General features: G+C 44.5%; 1 protein-coding gene across 1 annotated transcript in view; it reads right to left on the minus strand.

Moving 5' to 3' along the window:
* Positions 1-553: 553 nt before the first annotated feature.
* dpep2 (dipeptidase 2) overlaps positions 554-23,112 on the minus strand; it is a 30,612-nt gene continuing 8,053 nt past the window's right edge. The window contains exons 6-10 of the mRNA XM_056278500.1: positions 19,216-19,392; positions 5,115-5,199; positions 4,543-4,618; positions 3,763-3,898; positions 554-1,122 (exon numbers count right to left, since the gene is read on the minus strand). Coding sequence (XP_056134475.1) covers positions 904-1,122; positions 3,763-3,898; positions 4,543-4,618; positions 5,115-5,199; positions 19,216-19,392 — 693 coding nt within the window. The 3' untranslated portion in view covers positions 554-903. The remainder of the gene's footprint in view (positions 1,123-3,762; positions 3,899-4,542; positions 4,619-5,114; positions 5,200-19,215; positions 19,393-23,112) is intronic.

A 23,112-nucleotide genomic window follows, 5' to 3' on the forward strand; every position in this document is an offset into this window, starting at 1 on the left:
TCTAGTTTGAGAAACAGACGCCTCACAGGTCCCCAACTGGCATCTTCATTAAATAGTACCTGTTAGAGCCTGTTTGTGCTGTCCTCTGAAGGGAGTAGTACACACCGGTGTAGGAAATCTTCAATTTCTTAGCAATTTCTCGCATGGAATAGCCTTCATTTCTAAGAACAAGAATAGACTGTCGAGTTTCAGATGAAAGTTCTCTTTTTCTGGCCATTTTGAGCGTTTAATTGACCCCACAAATGTGATGCTCCAGAAACTCAATCTGCTCAAAGAAGTGCCCATCCAACCAATCCAACTTGTGGGAGCTGCTTCTGGAAGCGTGGGGTGCAATTTCTCCAGATTACCTCAACAAATTAACAGCTAGAATGCCAAAGGTCTGCAATGCTGTAATTGCTGCAAATGGAGGATTCTTTAACGAAAGCAAAGTTTGATGTAAAAAAAATCTTATTTCAAATAAAAATCATTATTTCTAACCTTGTCAATGTCTTGACTCTATTTTCTATTCATTTCACAACATATGGTGGTGAATAAGTGTGACTTTTCATGGAAAACACGAAATTGTTTGGGTGATCCCAAACTTTTGAACGGTAGTGTATCTCATTTACCAAAAAGCATATAGTATTATTGAGTATTATGAGTGCATTCTACTTTTGTATGGGAGGTAATTCAGGGAATCTAATCCTCCAAAACGAGCTAGAGCAATAGAGAGACCCTAAAGGAATGACATTGCTTCAGATTATGCCAAGCAGTATCAAGGTAGCATCATTCATACCAGTATTCGATCTTTTTCCACTAGTTTTATGAAAAAAAAAAGGTGATTTTAAAACCCAATACATGATCAAATGTCTCGTGAAGGTGGATATCAATTTGCAGTGTATTAACTGCAGTATTAATTCTCAATCAATAAAGTGCAAGTAGGCTGGGAAGAAGTAGAATAATAGCCCAGAGGCGCAGGCTCGTGGGACCTAGCGGTTCATTGTGGGCCTTAGACCAGACTACTTTGTCAGACTGCACTCCACCCAGGTCGGGTCGTCTGAGGACCAGCCTGCAGGGGTTCTGCACCTCCTCTGGCGGGCTCTCGGCCTCGCTTGGCAGAGTGCCTGTCAATTCATCACGGACCTGGAGTAATGGAGGAAAAGGAGCGAGAGATGAGGGAGGAAGAGCATGAACCACATCCACAGTTCAGAAAGAATCTACTGTATGTAGCAGTGGTACGTAGCAGTACTAGTATGGCATTTGCATAGTAGAAATTGATTCAAAATCTTCTCTGCAAAATAAAAATAAATACAACGCTGCACTAATCAATCAATACTGGGAAGTTTTTAGCATTTAGCAATGCATCTTAAAAATCTTAGTGTGATAAATGAGAAAAATATCTGCTGAAAAATGTCAGCTCATTTCAGTGTACTCACAAGAGAGGGACAACTTATTAAATATGTAAATAATAACAATCTTTTTAGAGATCCAAGATAACAGTAGACATGTTTTAGGGGGAAGAAATATGATGAGATCAAATTATTATAAAGAATGCTGACACAGTGCTTCTTGGCCTCCTACATAGTACAAATGAGTCAGCAAACAACAGAAGAAAAATACCAAGCAGTCTGGTTTTCAGGCGTAGCCTTCATAGTCGGGTGTTTAATGCACTGGAGACAGTTCAGCTGGTGGTAAATTTCAGAAAAGCCTCCATCCCCAACCCCTGCAGAGGATCATCAGCTGAAACCTGCCCAGCCACCAGGATCTTTATATACTGGAGTCTAGGATGCACTCAGGTGTGATAGTTGCTGACCCCCCCACACCCTGACCATAGTGAGTCCACTGATCCAGACAATAGAAAAAAACAGCTGGGAACAAGATGTGATTCTTGAACCTGTGGCCCTTTTCAGTATCCACTGTGGTGTTCAAAACTGTCAGGAACCGGTGTTAATATTCTCCAGGTTTGTATGCATGCCTGTTAGCATTGCATCCTAGCAGTGCAATCAGCTAGGTTGTGACAGCCCAATGAAGCCCAATCACCACTAGACCCAATTTCAACATGGAGGCTACATGCTAGTTTTCTTAGCTCAGGATATATCATGCTAAATGTAGCCCACTTTTAGTCCAAACTGTTGAATTAATTACTGCATAATTATGTATCGCCCCAAACAACTGTTACTGTCCGAGATTCATAATGTAAGTCCATATATTGTGGTTTTAGTTGTGGCTATTTAGGCCAAGATTAAGATGCCTTACTAGACTTCCACTTCTGAACCAAATCTAGCCTAGCTGTGCCGTTTGGTCTAAAAGTGGGTTACATTTACCCGGATATATTCAGAGCTAGATGAGAGCTAAGCGGCACGATGGCGCAGTGGTTAGCGTGGTCGCCTCACAGCAAGGAGGTCCTGGGTTCGAGCCTCGGGGTAGTTCAACCTTGGGGGTCGTCCCGGGTCGTCCTCTGTGTGGAGTTTGCATGTTCTCCCCATGACTGTGTGGGTTTCCTCCGGGTGCTCCGGTTTACTCCCACAGTCTAAAGACATGTAGGTCAGGTGAATCGGGGGAACTAAATTGTCCCTAGGTATGAATGTGTGTGTGTGTGTGTGTGTGTGTGTGTGTGTGTGTGTGTGGGCCCTATGTGATGGCCTGGGGGCCTGTCCAGGGTGTCTCCCCGCCTGCTGCCCAGTGACTGCTGGGATAGGTTTAAGCATCCCCACGACCCTGACAGCAGGATAAGCGGTTCGGATAATGGATGGACGGACAGATGAGAGCTAACACATAGCCGCCACACTGAAATCGGGTCACATGCTCAAAAGGGAAGACTGCGAAGACCACATAAACAGGGTCATCCCTATGTTCCCTAAGCCCTGTGGGTTATCTATCGAATAGGTTAGCTATTAGTTAAGGTTAGGTTAAGGTGGGCATCCAGATGGCGGGGCAGTCTATTCCATTGCCTACCAACACGGGGATCACCGGTTCAAATCCTCGTGTTACCTACGGCTTGGTCGGGCGTCCCTCCAGACACAATTGGCCATGTCTGTAGGTAGGAAGCCAGATGTGGGTATGTGTCCTGGTCGCTGCACTAGCGCCTCCTCTGGTTCGTTGGGGCGCCTGTTCGGAGGGGGGATGGGGAACTGGGGGGAATGGCGTGATCCTCCCACGTGCTACGTCCCCCTGGTGAAACTCCTCACTGTCAGGTGAAAAGAAGTGGCTGGCGACTCCACGTGTATCGTAGGAGGCATATGGTAGTCTGCAGCCCTCCCCGGATCAGCAAAGGGGTTGGAGCAGCGACCAGGAAGGCTCGGAAGAGTGGGGTAATTGGCCAGATACAATTGGGGAGGGGGGAAAAAAAGGGGGGGTCCAAAAAAAAAGGTTAGGTTAAGGTAGGCGCTGGGTTAATAGGGTTAGGGTTAAGTAGAGACTGAAGGTAAATCAGGTTAAGGTAGGTTAGATTAAGTTTAGGTAAGTTTGATGAAATAGGGTTGAAGGAACATAGACACGCTCCTGCATAATGAATGGAAGGAGTCCATGACTTTCTTAATTTATGCTTTGTTTAGCTTGTTTAGAATAATCTATGTGAGCAGCCACAAACATGCAAACCCGCGTGACAAATAAAAGGAATTTTCTTTTTAAACTGAACATCAGCAAAACTCCAAACCCGGATCCTTCTCAAAGGCTGACATGCTTGGACCTTGGGCATGGTGGCGGTTTACCGTTAACCTTAATTTTGCCCTCGCAAATCAGAGACCCGCTCTTTCACACAGACAAGTTAATTTCATAGCTCACTCTCTCCACTTCCTCGAAGACTCGCAGGAAGTTGAGTCGAAGGACGCCGGCCAATTCCATCTCGGACCAGTTCCTCCGCAGTAGTTCCTGGATTAGAGCGGGATACTTTGAGACATCCTCCAGCCCTACAGGAAAGCTGTAAGCACAACATATACTTTTTTTTAACGCTGTTATTTACTTCCGGGGGGGGGGAGGGGTATTTAAGCCAAAACTACAAAGCAGATGAATACAAGGCCGTGATGCTGAATGACACCGGTTTCATATTATTTGACACAATATTAATCAGCACGGATTCAAAAATATTAACAATAATAATTACCAAAACTGTAAAATTTGGCCTGGGTGAGACCTGTACACATGCTAGAATAGTAGATTTTAAGTGTCTGGGATTAAGTGGCCCAGTCTCTTTTCTATTTCTCTCAGCGTCACATGTAGATAATACTTGCTGCTGTGCAGTATATGGAAAGTAAGACAACCAATTTGCTGACATCTTGACAGCTAACAAAAACACAGACTAGATTTATTTCAAACATTATCTAATCCAGAAAATATGTGGTTTAGCAAGAATGGAAATGAATGCGCTCCAAACCCCCCCCCCCCAAAAAACATCTCATTTTGTCTTGTACAGCATTTTCAAACATTGCTGTTTTGAAATTTCCTGCGATGAGGGTGAGATAATTATATTTATTTACAATTATGTTTCACATTTTGAGAAGTTTTTCTCAAAACCAGCCATAATTTGAATAGACGAGTTATCAACAAACTGTGTTTGCCACATACTTTGCAGCACCGTCGAAGTCCCCTCCAATTCCTATTGACTCAGCGCCAATCACCTTCCTAATGTGGTCAAAATGATCTGCAAAAGTAAAAGGGTGCACAGAATACTGAAACCAATCCTCGAACACGAGGTGAACACACATCAGAATCAGAATCTGTTCTTACTTGCCAAGCAAGTTAACATGAAAAGTCTGGTTTGGTGTTGCACACAGGAACCATGTAGAACTCACGTGACATATGAAATAGAATAGCTACACTCAATGAGAAAGGAAGGCAGACAATTTTGGGGAGGAGTACTCAGTGTAGAGGGCAATATATATATATATATATATATTCACAAATATGAGGTATATGCAAATAAAGAGGATGTGCTTATTTGCACTTGTTTGCTTTAGTGCCAGTCAAGTAGCCCTACATCATCATAGTTACTGTCCCAAATGACTTTATATTCACATCCCATTTAATCTCAGGTAAATACAGTAAACAACAATGTACAGTATCGTCACACCTTGATTCATATATGTATATATATGTATACAGCTAAAATAGGGGCTCTTAAGGGTGGATTCTCTCACCAGCTACAGCCGAGATATTGGCGTGGTCTCTGCAGGCAATAAATCTACTGTACAGATTTACCATGATGATTCCTCCATTGTTTTTCTGATAGACATGGAAAAACAAACAAATAACAATTATCATTATTACATGCTCTGCTGAAGCAAAATGATTATGTAATGTATTGAATGTAAATCACTGCATTGCTGCAATGTAGAGCAGGCAATTCTGGGGGGGGGGGGCAAACATTCATCATCATCCAACTCTGCCTGGACATAGATCTGCTGAACTCCTCGTGTGTGCTATACACAAGCAGACAAACTAAACTGAGAGAGTAAGTAAATAGTGAACAGTGACGGCTGAATGTCGACTAAGGATAAGGAGGCAGGACAGGGAAAAAGATATTGAAAATGAGTGGAAAGTGAAGAAGTTATTGCAGGAACTGAGTGGGTTCACATTCATATTGCAGGCTGATGTTTTTCCTGGGGAGAAACTACAGTGACTAAATCAAGATTATCAGCTCGGACTCCTCCAAAACCAACACGATCTCGCATGGCAGACACATGCGGCCTCAAGATGGCACTACTGGTGTCTTGCTGGTATTGGCAAGCACCATACTAACCAAAATGTAGACCAGCTGTGGTAATGATGGCACTGCATATGTGATGGCAGACAACATGTGGATGGGGTTATGTGGTCCAGATCTTTCTTATAATTATTTGTCCTCCACATATTCTATAATGATTTTATTAATGGTGAGCCACAAGATAAGTCAATTCTCACCTGGGAAATGATTTTTTTTTCAACTTCGGGTGGCGTCTCACACACCTCAACGTTTTACCACCTCTTAACAGCTCACATAGATTACATCAATTATCAGTATTTAAGTGTTGCCTTTCATTGCTGTTTGAAACCTATTACATTGATCCTAATGGGCAAATTTCAAAATTTGCCTGAAAGGCCAGTTTCATTTAAAAATGTTTATGGCTTAGAAATGCAAAATGCAACACGGGGATAGCCAGTTCGAATCCCCATGTTATCTCCGGCTTGGTCGAGCATCCCTACAGACGCAATTGACCGTGTCTGTGGGTGGGAAGCCGGATGTGGGTATGTGTGCTGGTCACTGCACTAGCGCCCCCTCGGGTCTGTCGGGGCGCCTGTTCGAGGGGGTGGGGGAACTGGGGGGAATAGTGTGATCCTCCCACACGCTACGTTCCCCCGGCGAAACTCCTCACTGTCAGGTGAAAAGAAGCGGTTGGCGACTCCACATGTATCGGAGGAGGCATGTGGTAGTCTGCAGCCCTCCCCGGATCGGCAGGGGGGGGGGTGGAGTAGCGACAGGGATGGCTTGTAAGAGTGGGGTAATTGGCCAAGTGAAATTGGGGAGAAAAAGGGGGGGAGGTCCAAAAAAAAAGGCAAAATGATGGTACATAAATGATTTGTGACAATATTAATGTAATGCAATAGTATTGATAGATAGAAAACAACAGAACAAAATAGAGTACAAAACCCTCGATACATAACCATTTTGCGTGGCCATCTGTTGTTTAATCTTTCATCCTTTGTTGTATTGGTGTGTGTGTGTGTGTGTGTGAGTGTGTGTGGTTTATCAGCTCCTTTGACTCTGCCACAGTTCATGTGCATTCACACCAGCAGATATCCCTCCTTGCTCAGCCAATCAGAATGGATTATGTGCGTAGTGCAGCAGCCACGGTCGATGCGCCAGTTGGACCTTTCTGAGGTGTGCGCGTCTGCAACACTGCAAACCATTGTGAGTCTGCATATATAGATGTTTATATGTATACCTCCACAGAAGCATGTCCAGGCCTTTACTGTGACGGGCGATTTTAAACAGCACATTGATTGCAGCGACATGCGGCGAATTGGGAGCAAGAAGTGGATTATGGATTAGTCTGCTAATATTTAATAGGTTGAACGTGTGTGTGTGTGTGTGTGTGTGTGTGTGTGTGTTTAAGCTGCCATCAGACAAATAATGGCTAACTAACCAGGAGACTGGGGTCAACATATTGGCTTCATCTTGCACCGTATGGGGATGGTGGAAGGAAAGAGCGGTTCAGGTGAAGGGAGAGGAAGGAGAGTTAAAAGACAGCAGCTAGAGATTTTTCTTCATCTAGTTGCAAAACCTGAATCTGGAACTCGTTATATTTATATCCATCCTTCCATCCATCCATTATGCAAACCACTTATCCTGCTCTCAGGGCCGCGGGGTATATTTATATATGTGTATCAATTTTGTTTTTTTGTTTGGGGCGGGGTCCAGTCCTTATATAACCAAAGTGAGAGCTGTGTCCACATTCTTGGCACAAAGTCAAACACATTTTCGGTGGGTGTTGGACTCCGCCAAGGTTGTCCCTTGTCTCCAATTCTGTTTGTGATATTCATGGACAGGATCTCAAGGCACAGCCAAGGGGAGGAGTGTGTCCATTTTGGAAACCTCAATTGCATCTCTTCTCTTCGCAGATGATGTGGTTTTGTTGGCTTCATCAGAACGTGACCTCCAGCATGCACTGGGGCGGTTTGCAGCTGAGTGTGAAATGGCCAGGATGACAGTCAGCACCTCCAAGTCTGAGGCCATGGTTCTCTACCGGAAAATGATGGATTGCTCCCTCTGGGTTGGGGATGAGTTGTTGCCTCAAGTGAAGGAGTTCAAGTATCTCGGGGTCTTATTCACGAGTGAGGGTAGGATGGAGCGGGAGATTGACAGGCGGATTGGTGCAGCATCAGCAGTAATACAGACGTTGTACCGGACTGTTGTGGTGAAGAGGGAGCTGAGCTGGAAGGCAAAGCTCTCAATTTACCAGTCAATCTTCGTTCCAACCCTCACCTATGGTCATGAGCTTTGGGTAGTGACCGAAAGGTTGAGATCACGGATACAAGCAGCTGAAATGTGTTTCCTCTGTAGGGTGTCTGGGTTCAGCCTTAGAGACAGGGTGAGGAGCTCGGACATCCAGAGGGAGCTTGGAGTAGAGCCGCTGTTCCTTCGCGTCGAAAGGAGCCAGTTGAGGTGGTTCAGGCATCTGATTAGGATGCCTCCTGGGTGCCTTCCCTTGGAAGTTTTCAGGGCATGGCCAACTGGGGGGAGACCCCGGGGTAGACCCAGAACTCGCTGGAGGTACTACATGTCCGATCTGGCCTGGGATTGCCTTGGGATTCCCCAGGAGGAACTGGAGGGCGTTGCTGGGGGGAGGGATGTCTGGAGTGCCCTACTTAGCTTGCTGCCACCGTGACCCGACCCCAGAGAAGCGGCTAACGATGAATGAATGAATGAATGTTTGGGGGCAGGGGTCATCAAATCAGTTTTTTTTTCAAAATCTTTTTTATTGATCCTTTTTGCAGACATGACATATTCAGTACAATAGTTGCAAGACATATCAAAGGTGAAGAAAAAAAACCATACTAATAAAAACCCCATTCCCTTCCACCACCCCATGTTGGTCATGGTCACAAAAATTTAAATTAAAATAAGTAAATAAATAAAATGAAGCATGAATTGGAACAAAAAGGTGACTAAATAAACACATTTCAATAGCGACTAACTGCAATAAATAATCAAACGACTAATTAATAAATGCAAAAAAAATGGTAGATGAAATGTAAAGAGACGTAGCAGAATAGACAATAAGTAAAGAGAATTGTAGGGAAGAAACAGCCAGGGTTCCTCTCTCTCTCTCTCTCTCCCTCTCTCTCTCCAGTGAGCTCCACTTAGGAAGCACCGTCAGTATCAAGAGTAATAATGAGGTCATTAATAAAGACAAGTAGGAGAGTCCAGGTCTTTAGAAATAATTTCAAAGATCCTTTCATTGAGAATCTTAATTCTATAGCAGTTTTCTTATGCATAAAGTCATTGGCCATTTTCTGGCCATTTTCTGCTACATTTGGTTTAAAGCTGCACTGTAGAGCGGGGAGCATGTAGTATAAACACACATGCAGTAAGTAGTACACACACAGAGCAGGAACACACAGTAGACACACACACACACACACACACACACACACACACACAAAATGTACAGTGTGATATGGGAGATGATAAAAAATAGAACTGGATGAATGACCTGAGATATCGAGGGCTTTTCTAGTGCTGAGGGATAACCGTAGAGAGTCTTTTTATTCATTTACTTATTTAGATGTAATTTATGAATCCCCGGAGGCAACTTCATCCTCTGCATTTAACCCATCCTAGCCGTGTGGCTAGGAGCAGTGGGCAGCCGCTAGCCTTCCTGCGTTAGCTGTGGACATCCTGTTTGTCCACTGAGTTTGCAGCTCAGAACTGCTGCGTGTGCATTCATGATGCATTGTTACGCCCTTGAAACTCTACTCCTGCCAAAATGCAAAGGCTCCTGTGTTCAGCAGTTTTCTTAAAAGTCCATAATAACTTGGATTGTAACGACCATTTTCAATTCTTCAGTTTTTGTTAGTTTTCTTAATAAACATTTATCACACGATGTGATTAACGATGCACAAATGATAAAAATCTTGTTTGGTTTAAAAGAATTATTTGCTTGTACAGCATTACATTCGGTGGAACTGAGATACTTCAAGTACTCTAAGTTTGTGCTTGCCGAGTTGGGAGTGCCTCCTATTTAGAATTTTGACATTGCAAAAAAAAAAAAAATATGGGTCATGGCAAACCTACTAGATAATTTATGCAAAATAAACAAAGGCGGAGACTTAAAGTTCAGCTGGTATGAATCACCTCTATGACAACCTCACCTTAGAAACAGTGATGCACAAAAACAACATTAAAGTTTTGCAACATGGATGTGTCGGGGCTTGCACAACATTAAGAGGAAGAACTGTGGAGTTATTGGAACCCAGGTAAACAGTCAATTTACTGCAGCCAGTCAGCGGTGAGCCTTGTCTGATGGCAGCAATGTCTTCTAGTGTCTATAATTTCATAACGAATAAATTAAGCTGTCAGCACTTGCAAATAAGTATGTAATACTTTTAATAATGCACAGTAGCAGATGGAAACAGACGCGCTATTATGACCAATTTTTTTTTTTAACATTGCGAGAGTAGGGTGCAGGTTGAGGAGAGCCTGGAGAGGTGGAGGTATGCACTGGAGAGAAGAGGCATGTCAGTCAGCAGGAGCAAGACAGAATACATATGCGTCAACGAGAGGCAGGACAGTGGAATGGTGAGGATGCAAGGAGTAGAGGTGACAAAGGTGGATGAGTTTAAATACGTGGGGTCAACTGCTCAAAGTAACGGGGAGTGCGGAAGAGAGGTGAAGAAGAGAGTGCAGGCAGGGTGGAGTGGGTGGAGAAGAGTGTCAGGAGTGATTTGTGACAGAAGGGTACCAGCAAGAGTTAAAGGGGAGGTTTACAATATGGTTGTGAGACCAGCTATGTTATATGGTTTGGAGACAGTGGCACTGACGAAAAGACAGGAGGCGGAGCTGGAGGTGGCAGAGTTGAAGATGCTAAGATTTTCACTGGGAGTAACGAAGAAGGACAGGATTAGGAACGATTATATTAGAGGGACCGCTCAGGTTGGACGGTTTGGAGACAAAGCAAGAGAGGCAAGATTGAGATGGCTTGGACATGTGTGGAGGAGAGATGCTGTGTATATTGGGAGAAGGATGCTGAATATGAAGCTGCCAGGAAAGAGGAAAAGAGGAAGGCCAAAGAGGAGGTTTATGGATGTGATGAGGGAGGACATGCAGGTGGCTGGTGTGACAGAGGAAGATGCAGAGGACAGGAAGAGATGGAAATGGATGATCCACTGTAGCAACCCCTAACGGGAGGAGCGGATAGTAGTAGCATTATTTTTTTTACATTGGAAGATCTTTATTAAATTAAAATCATATGACATAGCTACTAGAAAAATATATATTAACAAAATGATTTCAGCGGTGCTAGTATTTAAAAGCGGAGGCGGTCAGAGACGTTTGGTGAGTGGGGTGCGATCAGTGCAACATGACTCTTCTTCAGCTCCACTGGCTTTTAACACCTGACTTGACCAAAGAATTTCCAATACGTGTTTGTCCAAGGGTCATGAAAAAGATAGAAATAGCCTTCTGGCACCTAATCTTCCTCTTCTTAAACAACAGTCTGCTGTCTTAGCTACTACCTTTTCACCTGTTTCTCAGTCAGTTAAAAGTGATGTCAGCAAACACTGGGATATTCTGTCTAGTGAACCCATTGTTGGCCGAGAGCTTGCTACCCCTCTCATAATTGCCGCCAAGCAATCGAGTAATTTAAGGGACATACTCGTAAGGACACGAGTGATGATGATGACAGAGATGAGAGATGAGAGAGACCCGTAAAGACATCTCTATATATGGCTACACATATTTTAAGCTCTCTTTTCCCGGGAAATTTTCCTTGTTTGAACCATGTAAACTGTAATGCCACGATCTAAGGGGGCCATGTTTTTACATCCCCACACAGGCAGATAAATTAAAGCCAGGGGTAGACTCACATGTAGGACACATGTGGTCTACCTACTGAGCTGTCCTTGTGGGTTTTGCTATGTGGGCAAGGCAAAAAGGGAATTGAGAATCAGGATCACTGAGCACAAGAGCAGCATCAGAAATAAGGTTGAGAAGTCTGCTGAAGCCAGACACTTTAATTCTGCTGGCCGTGGAGTTTGCAGGCTACGGTTCATGGGCATTGAGGCTGTTAGGCCACTGTTGAGGGGGGGAGACAGGGAGAGTAAACTTCTCCAAAGACATGTCTATTTGATACACTACTTACAAACTGAGTATCTTAGGGGCATAAACAAAGAATTCCTTTTGCCTTGTATTTTATGAATACAGATGGTTGTTATTGATGTACTCCATCCATTATCCAAACCACTTATCCTGCTCTCGGGGTCATGGGGACTAGGAACTTGGTTTTTTCAACATGCATTGGTGACATCCGATATGTAAAATGGCATATCTCTGGTTCTGTTTGGACTAGAGCAATAATATTGGTATCCCTGGAATGGTAACATTCTCCTCTATCGCGTTATAATGGCTAATATGAAATTTAGGGAGGTCACAGCCCCGCTGATAGCGATCTAATAACGTCCATGCCTGCCATGGCCACTACGGGGTTAATTTTCAGTGGCTCCATATCCAAATTTCTTCTAAATATATTAAGCTACATATGTACCAAGTTTAATGCTTTTATCACAAAATACACAATTTTTATGCTAAGCTGCCCCACTATGTATCAGGATTTCAGCATCTGCCATTGTTAAAATTATGAGAATCTTAACCACAAAATGATGGAGATAAAAGACAGCCTTGTACGGAGGAGATTTTGTGCCTTGAGCCAAAATACATTATAGTGCAATGTGTACTGTATCAAGTTGTTAGCAAGCTGTTGTTCAACTTGCTAGCAACTTGCTAATTTGTTCATCTTGCTTTGGCTAGTTTTTGTTCAAAGGAACCTGATAAAACTGACCACTGCTCCCCTCTTGAGACTTACCATCCTATTCATCCATCCATTATCTAAACCACTTATCCTGCTCTCAAGGTCACAAGGATGCTGGAGCCTATCCCAGCAGTCACTGGGCAGCAGGTGGGGAGACACCCTATACAGGCCACCAGGCCCTCACACACACACACACACACACACACACACCTAGAGACAATTTAGTACAGCTGATTCACCTGACCTACACGTCTTTGGACTGTGGGGGGATACCAGAGCCCCTGGAGGAAACCCACGCGGACACGGGGAGAACATGCAAACTCCACACAGAGGACGACCTGGGACAGCCCCCAAGGTTGGACGACCCCAGGCCTCGAACCTAGGACCTTCTTGCTGTGAGGCAACCGCGTTAGCCACTGCGCCACTGTGCCGCTACTATTGATGTATTGATATATGTAATTCCTATGGAGGTTCTGCACATAATGAATTTATACACTATGTACATACGTACAAGCATTTTCTTATTGTTAGCGTATAAATCAATTGGCTTCTTAACTGGTTTTTGCAATAACAGAATGTAATATATTTATTCTTATGATTTTTTTTCCCCTAATATTTTTCTTGCCAGTATTTGTCTTGTTATGATGTTTTTCTGATGATTTGTGTCAGCTGATTGTTAATCACTGACAGATCCCTGGCTGCAGTTTAATATTGGTCACAACCACATGTGTCTCAGACATGCTGAGGAAAGCCTAGGGCTGAAACGCACCCGCTTCCTTCTGCTGTTGTTTGTTATTGAAAGTATTACATACTCGTTTGCAGCTGCTGACGATTTCATTTGCTATTTTTGTGCCTTTTAGGTTGGCAGACTCAGAACCCATTATACTCCTGAGTTGAGCAAGCGCCAGGTTCCTTGTTTGAGCACGTTACAGCAGATACCATGCTCGGTAGCTAGCCAACACAGATGGGAGCCAGCATCAGTCTATTCACAGAAAGTTTAATCAGTTCATCTGGACACAACTTTTATTGAGAGAGAAACATTACATCACTCATCTAAGTGACCTCTTTAGTCTCAGCTGACTGATAAACAATAGAGTCAAGTCAATTTTATTTGTGTAGCCCAATATCACAAATTACAAAATTTGCCTCAAGGGGCTTTACAGCAACACAACATCCTGTCCTTAGACCCTCACATCGAATGAGGAACAACTCCCTAAAAAAAACTTTAACAGAGAGAAAAAGAGTTGCATAACAACCAAAAGAAACAATTGGGTTCATATGCAAATTGGAACAGGACAGAATTCTGTACTACAGATTATACCCAGGGGAAGCTCTACCTAGTCTGTACGGTTGACCAAAGCTACATAAACAGGATGTGCCATTGTGGCCTATTGTTAGTATGATTAACTCAGTGACCTATAAAATTTCTAAGTTTCTGGCATCTATTCTTCACCTGTTGGTAGGCAGTACTGAACATCACATTCAGAACACTATGGATGTTGTGGATAAAGTAAGGGACGTCATTATGGTGTTACGTCTCTCTTCACATATGTTCCTTTGATGAAGCAGTGGAGGTGGTCCGTATGAAACTAGAAAATGCATTACAGGACAACCCCACCCTTAGCAAAAGTACCAACCTTAACCCTGACCAAGTGTTAAGTGTAGCTCCTGAAGCTGTGTCTTCAGTCCACATGCGTCACATACAGGGGGGCAGAGGCATGGGTGTGCTATGGGTTCCCCAGTCTCACCTATAGTGGCCAACTTGTACATGGAGGAAGTGGAAAAGAGGGCTCTGATGTCCTATCCAGGGACACCACCTAGTCACTGGCTCAGATTTGTGAATGACACCTGGATTAAAATTAAATCTCAGGATGTACCACGTTTCACCGACCACATTAACTCTGTGGACATCCACATCAGGTTCAGCAGGGAGGCTGTGAAAAATGACAGGTTAGCCTTCTTACACTGTGAAATTGCAACTGGTGATAGGGGCCATTTAATTGTTGATGCTTACCGTAAACCAACACATACTGATCAGTACTTAAGGTTTGACTCCCATCACTGGAGCATAAACTAGGAGTCATCAGGACGGACGTGGTACCACTGAGCTGACAACTTCCCCACCGACACAGCAGCCGGGTAAGGGGAGAAATCCCCCATTAAACAGGCCCTGGTTAAGTGTGGTTATCCTAACTGGGCAATTGTCAAAGCCAGGAAGACGCCCAAACAGAGCACCAGCCAATCGAAGAGAGGAGAAGGACAACAGCTGTCTAAGTGTAAACCAGTGGTGAATCCGTATGTGGCGGGAATGTCAGAACAGTTGAGATGTGTATTTTCCAAACATCGTGCCTCAGTTGCTTTCAAACCCCAAAACATGCTGCACCAGAAATTGGTCCACCTCAAGGATCGGGTCCCCTGACACAAACAGAACAATATAGTGTACGCTGTTAAGTGCCAGGAGGATTGCCGTGACTTGTACATCGGGGAAACCAACTAGACGCTGGCCGAGAGGATGGCACAACACAGGAGAGCTAACACGTCAGGCCAGGACTCCACAGTCTACACCATCTACAGGCCAGTGGCCACTCTTTCAAGGATGAGGATGTGTGCACATCCTTGATGGGGAGGAACACTGGTTTGAACGGGGAGTCAAAGAAGCCATCTATGTGAAGAGGGAATGACCATCCCTGAACGTCAAGGGGGGGGGGGCTAAGAGTACATCTGTCGCCATCTTACAATGCTGTGATTGCAACTATTCCCCAATCCATTGTAACTCTAGTTAATGGTCACGGCAATTTGTATATGAAACCGGTCGTTGGTTTGGGTCGTTATGCCACTGTATTGTTTATAAGGGTGGGGATACCTGCAGTCATTCGAGACTGAAGAGGTCACTTAGATGAGTGAGGAAACGTTTCTCTCTCAGTAAACATGGTGTCCAGATGAACTGATTCAACTTTCTGTGATTTCCTTACCTGGATTATTGAGCACGCATATAAAAATCTATTAGTCATTGGCTACCGGGACACAGCACGCGTTCACTTTTTATTTTCATTTCTTTTATGTGTTTTAACATTGCCTCGGTTCTTTCATATTCCTCATGCATTAAACAGATTGCACAAATGTAAAGTATAACACGGGCTACAGATTACAACTACAAAAAAAAATATATATATAGATAGATATGTATGTGTATATATATATATGTGTGTGTGTGTGTGTGTGTGTGTGTGTGTGTGTGTGTGTGTGTGTGTGTGTGTGTGTGTGTGTGTGTGAATCTTACAAAGCCCTGTTTTTCCTCTAATAAATATAGATTTTTATTCATTAACATCAGTGTTGTGGGAGTGCAGGAATGAGGAGACGGAGAGATCGAGTCGAGTCAATTCCGTTTACTCGCCACACAAAACGACACCGATACAGCACAATCTCTCCTGGCAATCAGCTAACCGCTAGGCTGCTGCAAACATGGCTCCACCCCAGAAACTCTAAGCAGTGCCTACATCAGCACTCTGAATGTCAGCCTTAAAGGAGCAGCAGCCCCTGGTGAATCTACCCTCAATTGTGTATCACCACAGTGTCGTGATTACACTGAACTGCAGATGTTTGGTTACGCTATACTCTGGATGAGTTTGGGTGATACATTTTCATATTTATTTTCTCATTGCCTTAGATCTTGTGTTTTTCCTCCATATAAATTATAGATTTCGGGAATAGGGCGGCAGGGTGGCGCAGTGGTTAGCATGGTCACCTCACAGCAAGAAGGTCCTGGGTTCAAGCCCCGGGGTAGTCCAACCTTGGTGGGTCATCCTGGGTCGTCCTCTGTGTGGAGTTTGCATGTTCTCCCCGTGTCTGTGTGGGTTTCCTCTGGGGGCTTCGGTTTCCTCCCACAGTCCAAAGACATGTAAGTCAGTTGAATTAGCCATACTAAATTGTCCCTAGGTATGAATGGGTGTGTCTATGTGTGTTTCGGCCCTGTGATGGCCTGGCAGCCTGTCCAGGGTGTCTCCCCGCCTGCCACCCAATGGCTGCTGGAATAGGCTTCAGCATCCCCATGACCCTGACAGCAGGATAAGCGGTGAAGATAATGGATGGATGGATTTCTGGAATAAAAGTACTCAATATTACAAATGAATATGAATATTTGACTGTCTGTGTCTGGGATGCTGCAGGCTCCTCCATTGCTACCTGTATGGGACTCCTCTCTGTAAGAAGGACTACAAACCGGTAGCATTGACTTCACATATCATGAAGACTCTGGAAAGACTCATCCTGGAGCAGCTTTGGCCCACGGTCAAGCCACACTTAGACCCCCTCCAGTTCGCCTACCAACCCCAACTGGGAGTTGAGGATGCCATCATTTTCCTGCTTAACCATGCCTATGCCCACCTGAATAAGCCAGCAAGCACTGTGAGGGGTCATGTTCTTTGACTTTTCTAGTGCCTTCAACACATCAGCCAGCTCTACTGGGTGAGAAGCTGACAGCAATGCAGGTAGATGCCCCCCTTGTGTCCTGGATTGTTGACTACCTTACTGGTAGACCACAGTATGTGCGCTTGCAACACTGTGTGTCAGACAGAGTGGTCAGCAACACTGGGGCTCTGCAGGGGACAGTCCTGTCTCCCTTCCTTTTCACCCTCTATACCATGGACTTCAACTACCACACAGAGTCCTGCCATCCTCAGAAGTTCTCTGATGACTCTGCTATAGTCGGATGCATCAGTGAGGGCGAGGAGGCTGAGTCCAGGGCTGTGGTGGGAAACTGTCACATGGTGTGAGCAGAGCAATCTGCAGCTCAATGTGACTAAAACAAAGGAGCTGGTTGTTGATCTGAGGAGGGAAATGACACCAGTGACCCTGTCTCCATCCAGGGAGTCAGTGTGGACACTGTGGAATACTACAAGTACCTGGGGGTGTATATCAACAATAAACTGGACTGGGCTAAGAACACTGATGCCCTCTACAAGAAGGGACAGAGCCGTCTCTACTTTTTGAGGAGGCTTAGGTCCTTCAACATCTGCTAGACAATGCTCAGGATGTGGTGTGAGTCTGTGGTGGCCAGTGCTCTCCTGTTTGCTGTTGTGTGTTGGGGCACCAGATTGGGGGTAGCAGATGCAAACAGGCTCAATAAACTGATCCGCAAGGCCGGTGACATTGTGGGGGGTGGAAGTGGATTCTCTGGCAGCGGTTTCTGAGAGGAGGACACTGCTGAAATTATGTGCCATCATGGACAATGTCTCCCTCCCACTCCATGACGTACTGGTTGGGCACAGGAGTACTTTTAGTAATAGACTCATTCTGCTAAAAAGCACCACAGAGTGCCACAGGAGGTCATTCCTGCCTGTGGCCATCAAACTTTACAACTCCTCCCTCAGACTCAGACTGTCAGATACTCAGAGTTAATGGTCACTGGACTGGCCCTGTCAGGTTTTGTTTGTGCCGTTTGTTTTGTGCTGCGGTAGTGCAGTGTAGGTAGGGTGTTATGTGCACCACGCTTGATATATTTTGTTCTTATTTCTATTTCTTATTTCATCTTTTATTTCTATTAATTTCTGTTTGTCTTGTTTCTATTTGTTTCTATTTTCTTATCTTGTATCTTGTTAGTTTTTAGTTTATTTGAGCGTGAGTGTCTGTAATAGAACCCAATTTCCCCTCGGGGATGATGAATAAAGTATTCTGAATCTGAACAACTTCACTGACTCACTCCCGCACACACTTTTTTTCACCATGTAATATCTATGTCGTAGGTGTTATTTACATAAACCTCACTCTTTACATAAAGTTTCCCCTGTATGGCACCTGTATGCTGATTTTAAATTATGTTTATTTTCTTGTTTGAATCTCATTTTTTTGTTGGCATCATTGCCTTTTATGAGTTGATTGTTTGTGAATCTAATTTTACTGTGCATAGAAATTTGAACTAAAACTAACTTAAAAGGACAAAAGAATGTTTATTTAAATTAAATGCCTTTTTTCACGTTATTGCTGTTAAAACCTGAACAAAGAAAAATGTTGCGCACCGAGACAAGTTTAGTAAAACTAAACTGTGTTGGTGTTAAGAATGACTTGGCTTGTGTTAATGAGGCAAAAAAAAAGATCCGTCTTTATTGCTGAAGACCTGCATCCCAAATTAAATACACCATCTTTTCCACTATATGATGATGACGATTAGGAAGATGATTCATTTCGAACATGTAAATAAGCAGGATATAACATAGAGATAAGCCATTGCCAGTGATCTGAAGTGATCGACAAATCCACACATCAAACTCAGCGAACAAATCTCCGAACACATCAGATTATTTGTTACATGTTGGAAAAGAAGTAGGAGGAAGTATATACTTTTTTTCCCTACCCCTTCTCACCTACTTTTAAGATAATTCAGCTACTATACATTTGAAGCTCAATTCCCACTGTACTGTATAGTTCAAATTCAGTGCAAGTTGTGCTGCACAATACAAACTCAACTACTGTGAACAATAAGAGAAAAAGCAAAAACAAACCAAAAACACATGAGAGACAGAATTAAAGGGAAAAAGGAAGGCCAGGAATGCAAGGCAAGTTTATTTGTATAGCACCTTATCATTGCAGAGGTCATTCAAGGTGCTTTACAAGCAACAGAACAGGCAAAGAAAAAGAAAAACACCTCCTCGAGCAATATCATCAGCAACACATATCAGGCAATATCGAAGAGCAAAAACTCACCGAACCTTAACAGTAAATCAATCAGCCGTCTTACCAGTTCACGCAGCAGCCAGTCGGGGACGTTGCGGCTGTGGTTACAAATGTCGTAGGATGACGAGTGGCTGAAGATGACAGGGGCTTTGGAGAGCTTCAGAGCAGCACGAGCTGTGGCCCAAGAAGTGTGGGAGAGGTCCACTATCATCCCGAGCCTGTTCATCTCCTCCACCACTGCCTGGCGGATAGTCACACATCATCAGTATACAAACAGTTACTAGAAGTGTTGGAGACAGGAAGACGATTCAGTAATACCGAGGAGACGGTGCCATAGGCACACGTGAATAGTACACACGTTGACAGCAGCCCAAGATATTCAACATATCCCCTATGCTTATGCCACCTCAGTCAAATGACCAGGAACCGCATCACCAACATGTTTTGATGCCACCACAAATGAGCTGCAATAGGCTGAAAGCGACAACGCCACAGCAAACAAACACATGTTTATTTATGAGCGAAGTGTAATTTAAAGTTACAACAAATGACCTCTTGGAAAGCTCGTCCTGAGACCTTTCTGTAGGCCCAAACTGTTTTGAAACACAATAATAAGCAGCAGTTTAGCGAAGCTTAGTGATAAGGGGGTAATCCAGGTGGTCATTCCTAAAAACTGAAGGCATTTGTTTTATCTACATAACATAATTTAAGGGTGCTTTTACACTAGGGACCAGGGCCCGGATACGAGTACACTTGACCCCAAAGTCCAGTCCTTCCTCTTCTCCTCTTCCCTGGCAGCCCCATATTCAGCATTCTTCTCCCAGTATACCCAGCATATCTCCTCCACACATGTCCAAACCACCTCAATCTTGCCTCTTGTTTTGTCTCCAAACCGTCCAACCTGAGCTGTCCCTCTAATATACTCGTTCCTAATTCTGTCCTTCTTTATCACTCCCAACCAAAATCTTAGCATCTTCAACTTTGCCACTTTCAGCTCTGCCTCCTGTCTTTTCCTCAGTGCCACTGTCTCCAAACCATATAACATACCTGGTCTCACTACCAACTTGTAAACCTTCCTTTTCACTCTTGCTGGTACCCTTCTGTCACAAATCACTCTTGATAATCTTCTCCATCCACTCCTCACCATTCCACTGACCTCCCTCTCATTCACGCATATGTATTCCATCTTGTTCCTACTGACTTTCATTCTTCTTCTCTCCAATGCATACCTCCACCTCTCCAGGCTCTCCTCAAACTGCACCCTACTCTTGCTACAGATCACAATGTCATCCGTGAACATCATAGTCCACGAAGACTCCTGCCTGATCTCGTCCGTCAACCTGTCCATCACCACTGCAAACAAGAAAAGGCTCAGAGCTGATCCTTGACATAATCCCACCTCCACCTTGAACCCATCCATCATTCCTACCTCACACCTCACGACTGTCACACTGCCCTCATACATATCCTGCACCATTCCTACATACTTCTCTGTCACTCCCAACTTCCTCATACATTACCACACCTCCTCTTTCAGCACCCTGTCATATGCTTTATCCATCCATCCATCCATTATCTGAACCGCTTAACCTGCTCTCAGGGTCGTGGGGATGCTGGAGCCTATTCCAGCAGTCATTGGGGGGCAGGTGGGGAGACAGCCTGGACAGGCTGCCAGGCCATCACACACACACCCCCCCCTCACACACACACACACACACACACACACACACACACACACACACACACACACACACACACACACACACACACACCTAGGGGCAATTTAGTATGGCCAATTCACCTGACTTACATGTCTTTGGACTGTGGGAGGAAACCAGAGCCCCCGGAGGAAACCCGTGCAGACACGGGGAGAACATACAAACTCGACACAGAGGACAACCCGAGATGACCCACCAAGGTTGGACTACCCTGGGGTTCGAACCCAGGACCTTCTTGCTGTGAGGTAACTGCACTAACCACTGCACCACCGTGCCCATATGCTTTATATATTCCACAAAGACACAATGTAACTCCTTCTGGCCTTCTCTACACTTCGCCATCAACATTCTCAAAGCAAACATCACATCTGTAGTGCTCTTCTGTGGCATGAAACCATACTGCTGCTCGCTAATCATCACCTCTCCTCTTTACCTAGCTTCCACTACTCTTTCCCATATCTTCATGCTGTGGCTGATCAACTTTATACCTCTGTAGTTACCACAGCTCTGCACTTCATCCTTGTTCTTTGAAAATCGGTACCAGTACTTCTCCTTTTTGAGAGGAGAAAATGTGAATTCAATACAGTAATGAGATTAATTGAAGGGAATAACTCTCAATGGCATATTTGTAACATAATTACTGATCATATGAGAGGCAGCGGTTAGCAAACCACATAGCTATAGCTGGCTGGTGATTTACTGTTCCTCTTAGACAGATTTATGGCAACAAGCAGCGTGAGTTGTCCGTCTTCCTGTACTGTTTGCTGTCAACACAGCCCAGCAATGGACATGGTTAGAAAGTAAGGGGTTTTGGATGGACTGTTTGCATTTACCTCAATCTATACACCGTCTGTTATGCTTGATTGCTATTTGAATGTACCATATGCACTATACTCATTAAGTATACAAGTATACATACTCATTAAGTGTGATCTGTCTAATATGCAGTGTGGTAGTATGTGGTTTCAAACACAGCGGGCAGAGACCAGAGGCTGGGACAATGCTGACATACGTGGCAGCTATTTAATTCCACTCTGACATTAAATGAGAAAGGAGACAAAAATCTCTTACAGTATTGTCACACAATTTTAATATATGTTCAGTGAACAGATGCATCGAAGCCCAGATGCTTGAACGCACGCCGGTCAGTACAGTGCAGTCTCTCTCATAGGGCAGTTGTCTGTTCTTCCCCTCCTTATCTCATGTCGCCCAGCTCTCATCCCACCCAGGCCACTTCTTAAATTAGCACGTACAGACTTGCTACACTCAGTGAGTCTCCCATACAGTTTTCTGCTATCAACCAACAGTTCAAATCCATCCATCCATTATCCGAACCGCTTATCCTGCTATCAGGGCCGCAGGCACGCTGGAGCCTATCCCAGTAGTCACTGGGTGGCAGGCGGGGAGACACCATCACACAGGGCCGACATATACACACACACACACACACACACACACACACACACACACACACACACACACACACACACACACACACACACACACACACACACACACACACACACACACACACACATTCATATCTAGGGACAATTTAGGATGCCGATTCACCTGACCTACATGTCTTTGGACTGTGGGAGGAAACCAGAGCCCCCAGAGAAAAGGGGAGAACATGCAAACTCCACACAGAGGATGACCCAGGATGACCCACTAAGGTTGGACAACCCCAGGGCTCGAACCCAGGACCTTCTTGCTGTGAGGTGACCACGCTAACCACTGCGCCAACGTGCCGTCCCCAACAGTTAACAACAGGCCTTTATTTGTGCACCTGGAGAAGACGCCTTATAAGACTACCTTTGTCCTATTACACCTGGACTTTAAGCATCTATCTGAGCAATGTAAAATAAAGTTGAACATGGTATAGGTCATACATGGTGAAGGATTAAAAGTAAGCAAACATCAAATATGAATTGCCCTCAGTGTTCATTAAATAAAACGTTTGAGGGGATTGCCAGTTTGAATCCCCGTGTTACCTCCGGCTTGGTCAAGCGTCCTTACAGACACAATTGGCCATGTCTGCGGATGGGAGGCCGGATGTGGGTATGTGTCCTGGTCGCTGCACTAGTGCCTCCCCTGGTCGGGCGGGGCGCCTGTTCAGCGGGGAGGGGCGAACTGGGGGGATTAGCGTGATCCTCCCCCGCACTACGTCCCCCTGGTGAAACTCCTCACTGTCAGGTGAAAAGAAGCGGCTGGCAACTCCACATGTATTGGGGGAGGCATGT

This window comes from Lampris incognitus, chromosome 4 (assembly GCF_029633865.1).
Source record: "Lampris incognitus isolate fLamInc1 chromosome 4, fLamInc1.hap2, whole genome shotgun sequence".
Classification (NCBI taxonomy): domain Eukaryota; kingdom Metazoa; phylum Chordata; class Actinopteri; order Lampriformes; family Lampridae; genus Lampris; species Lampris incognitus.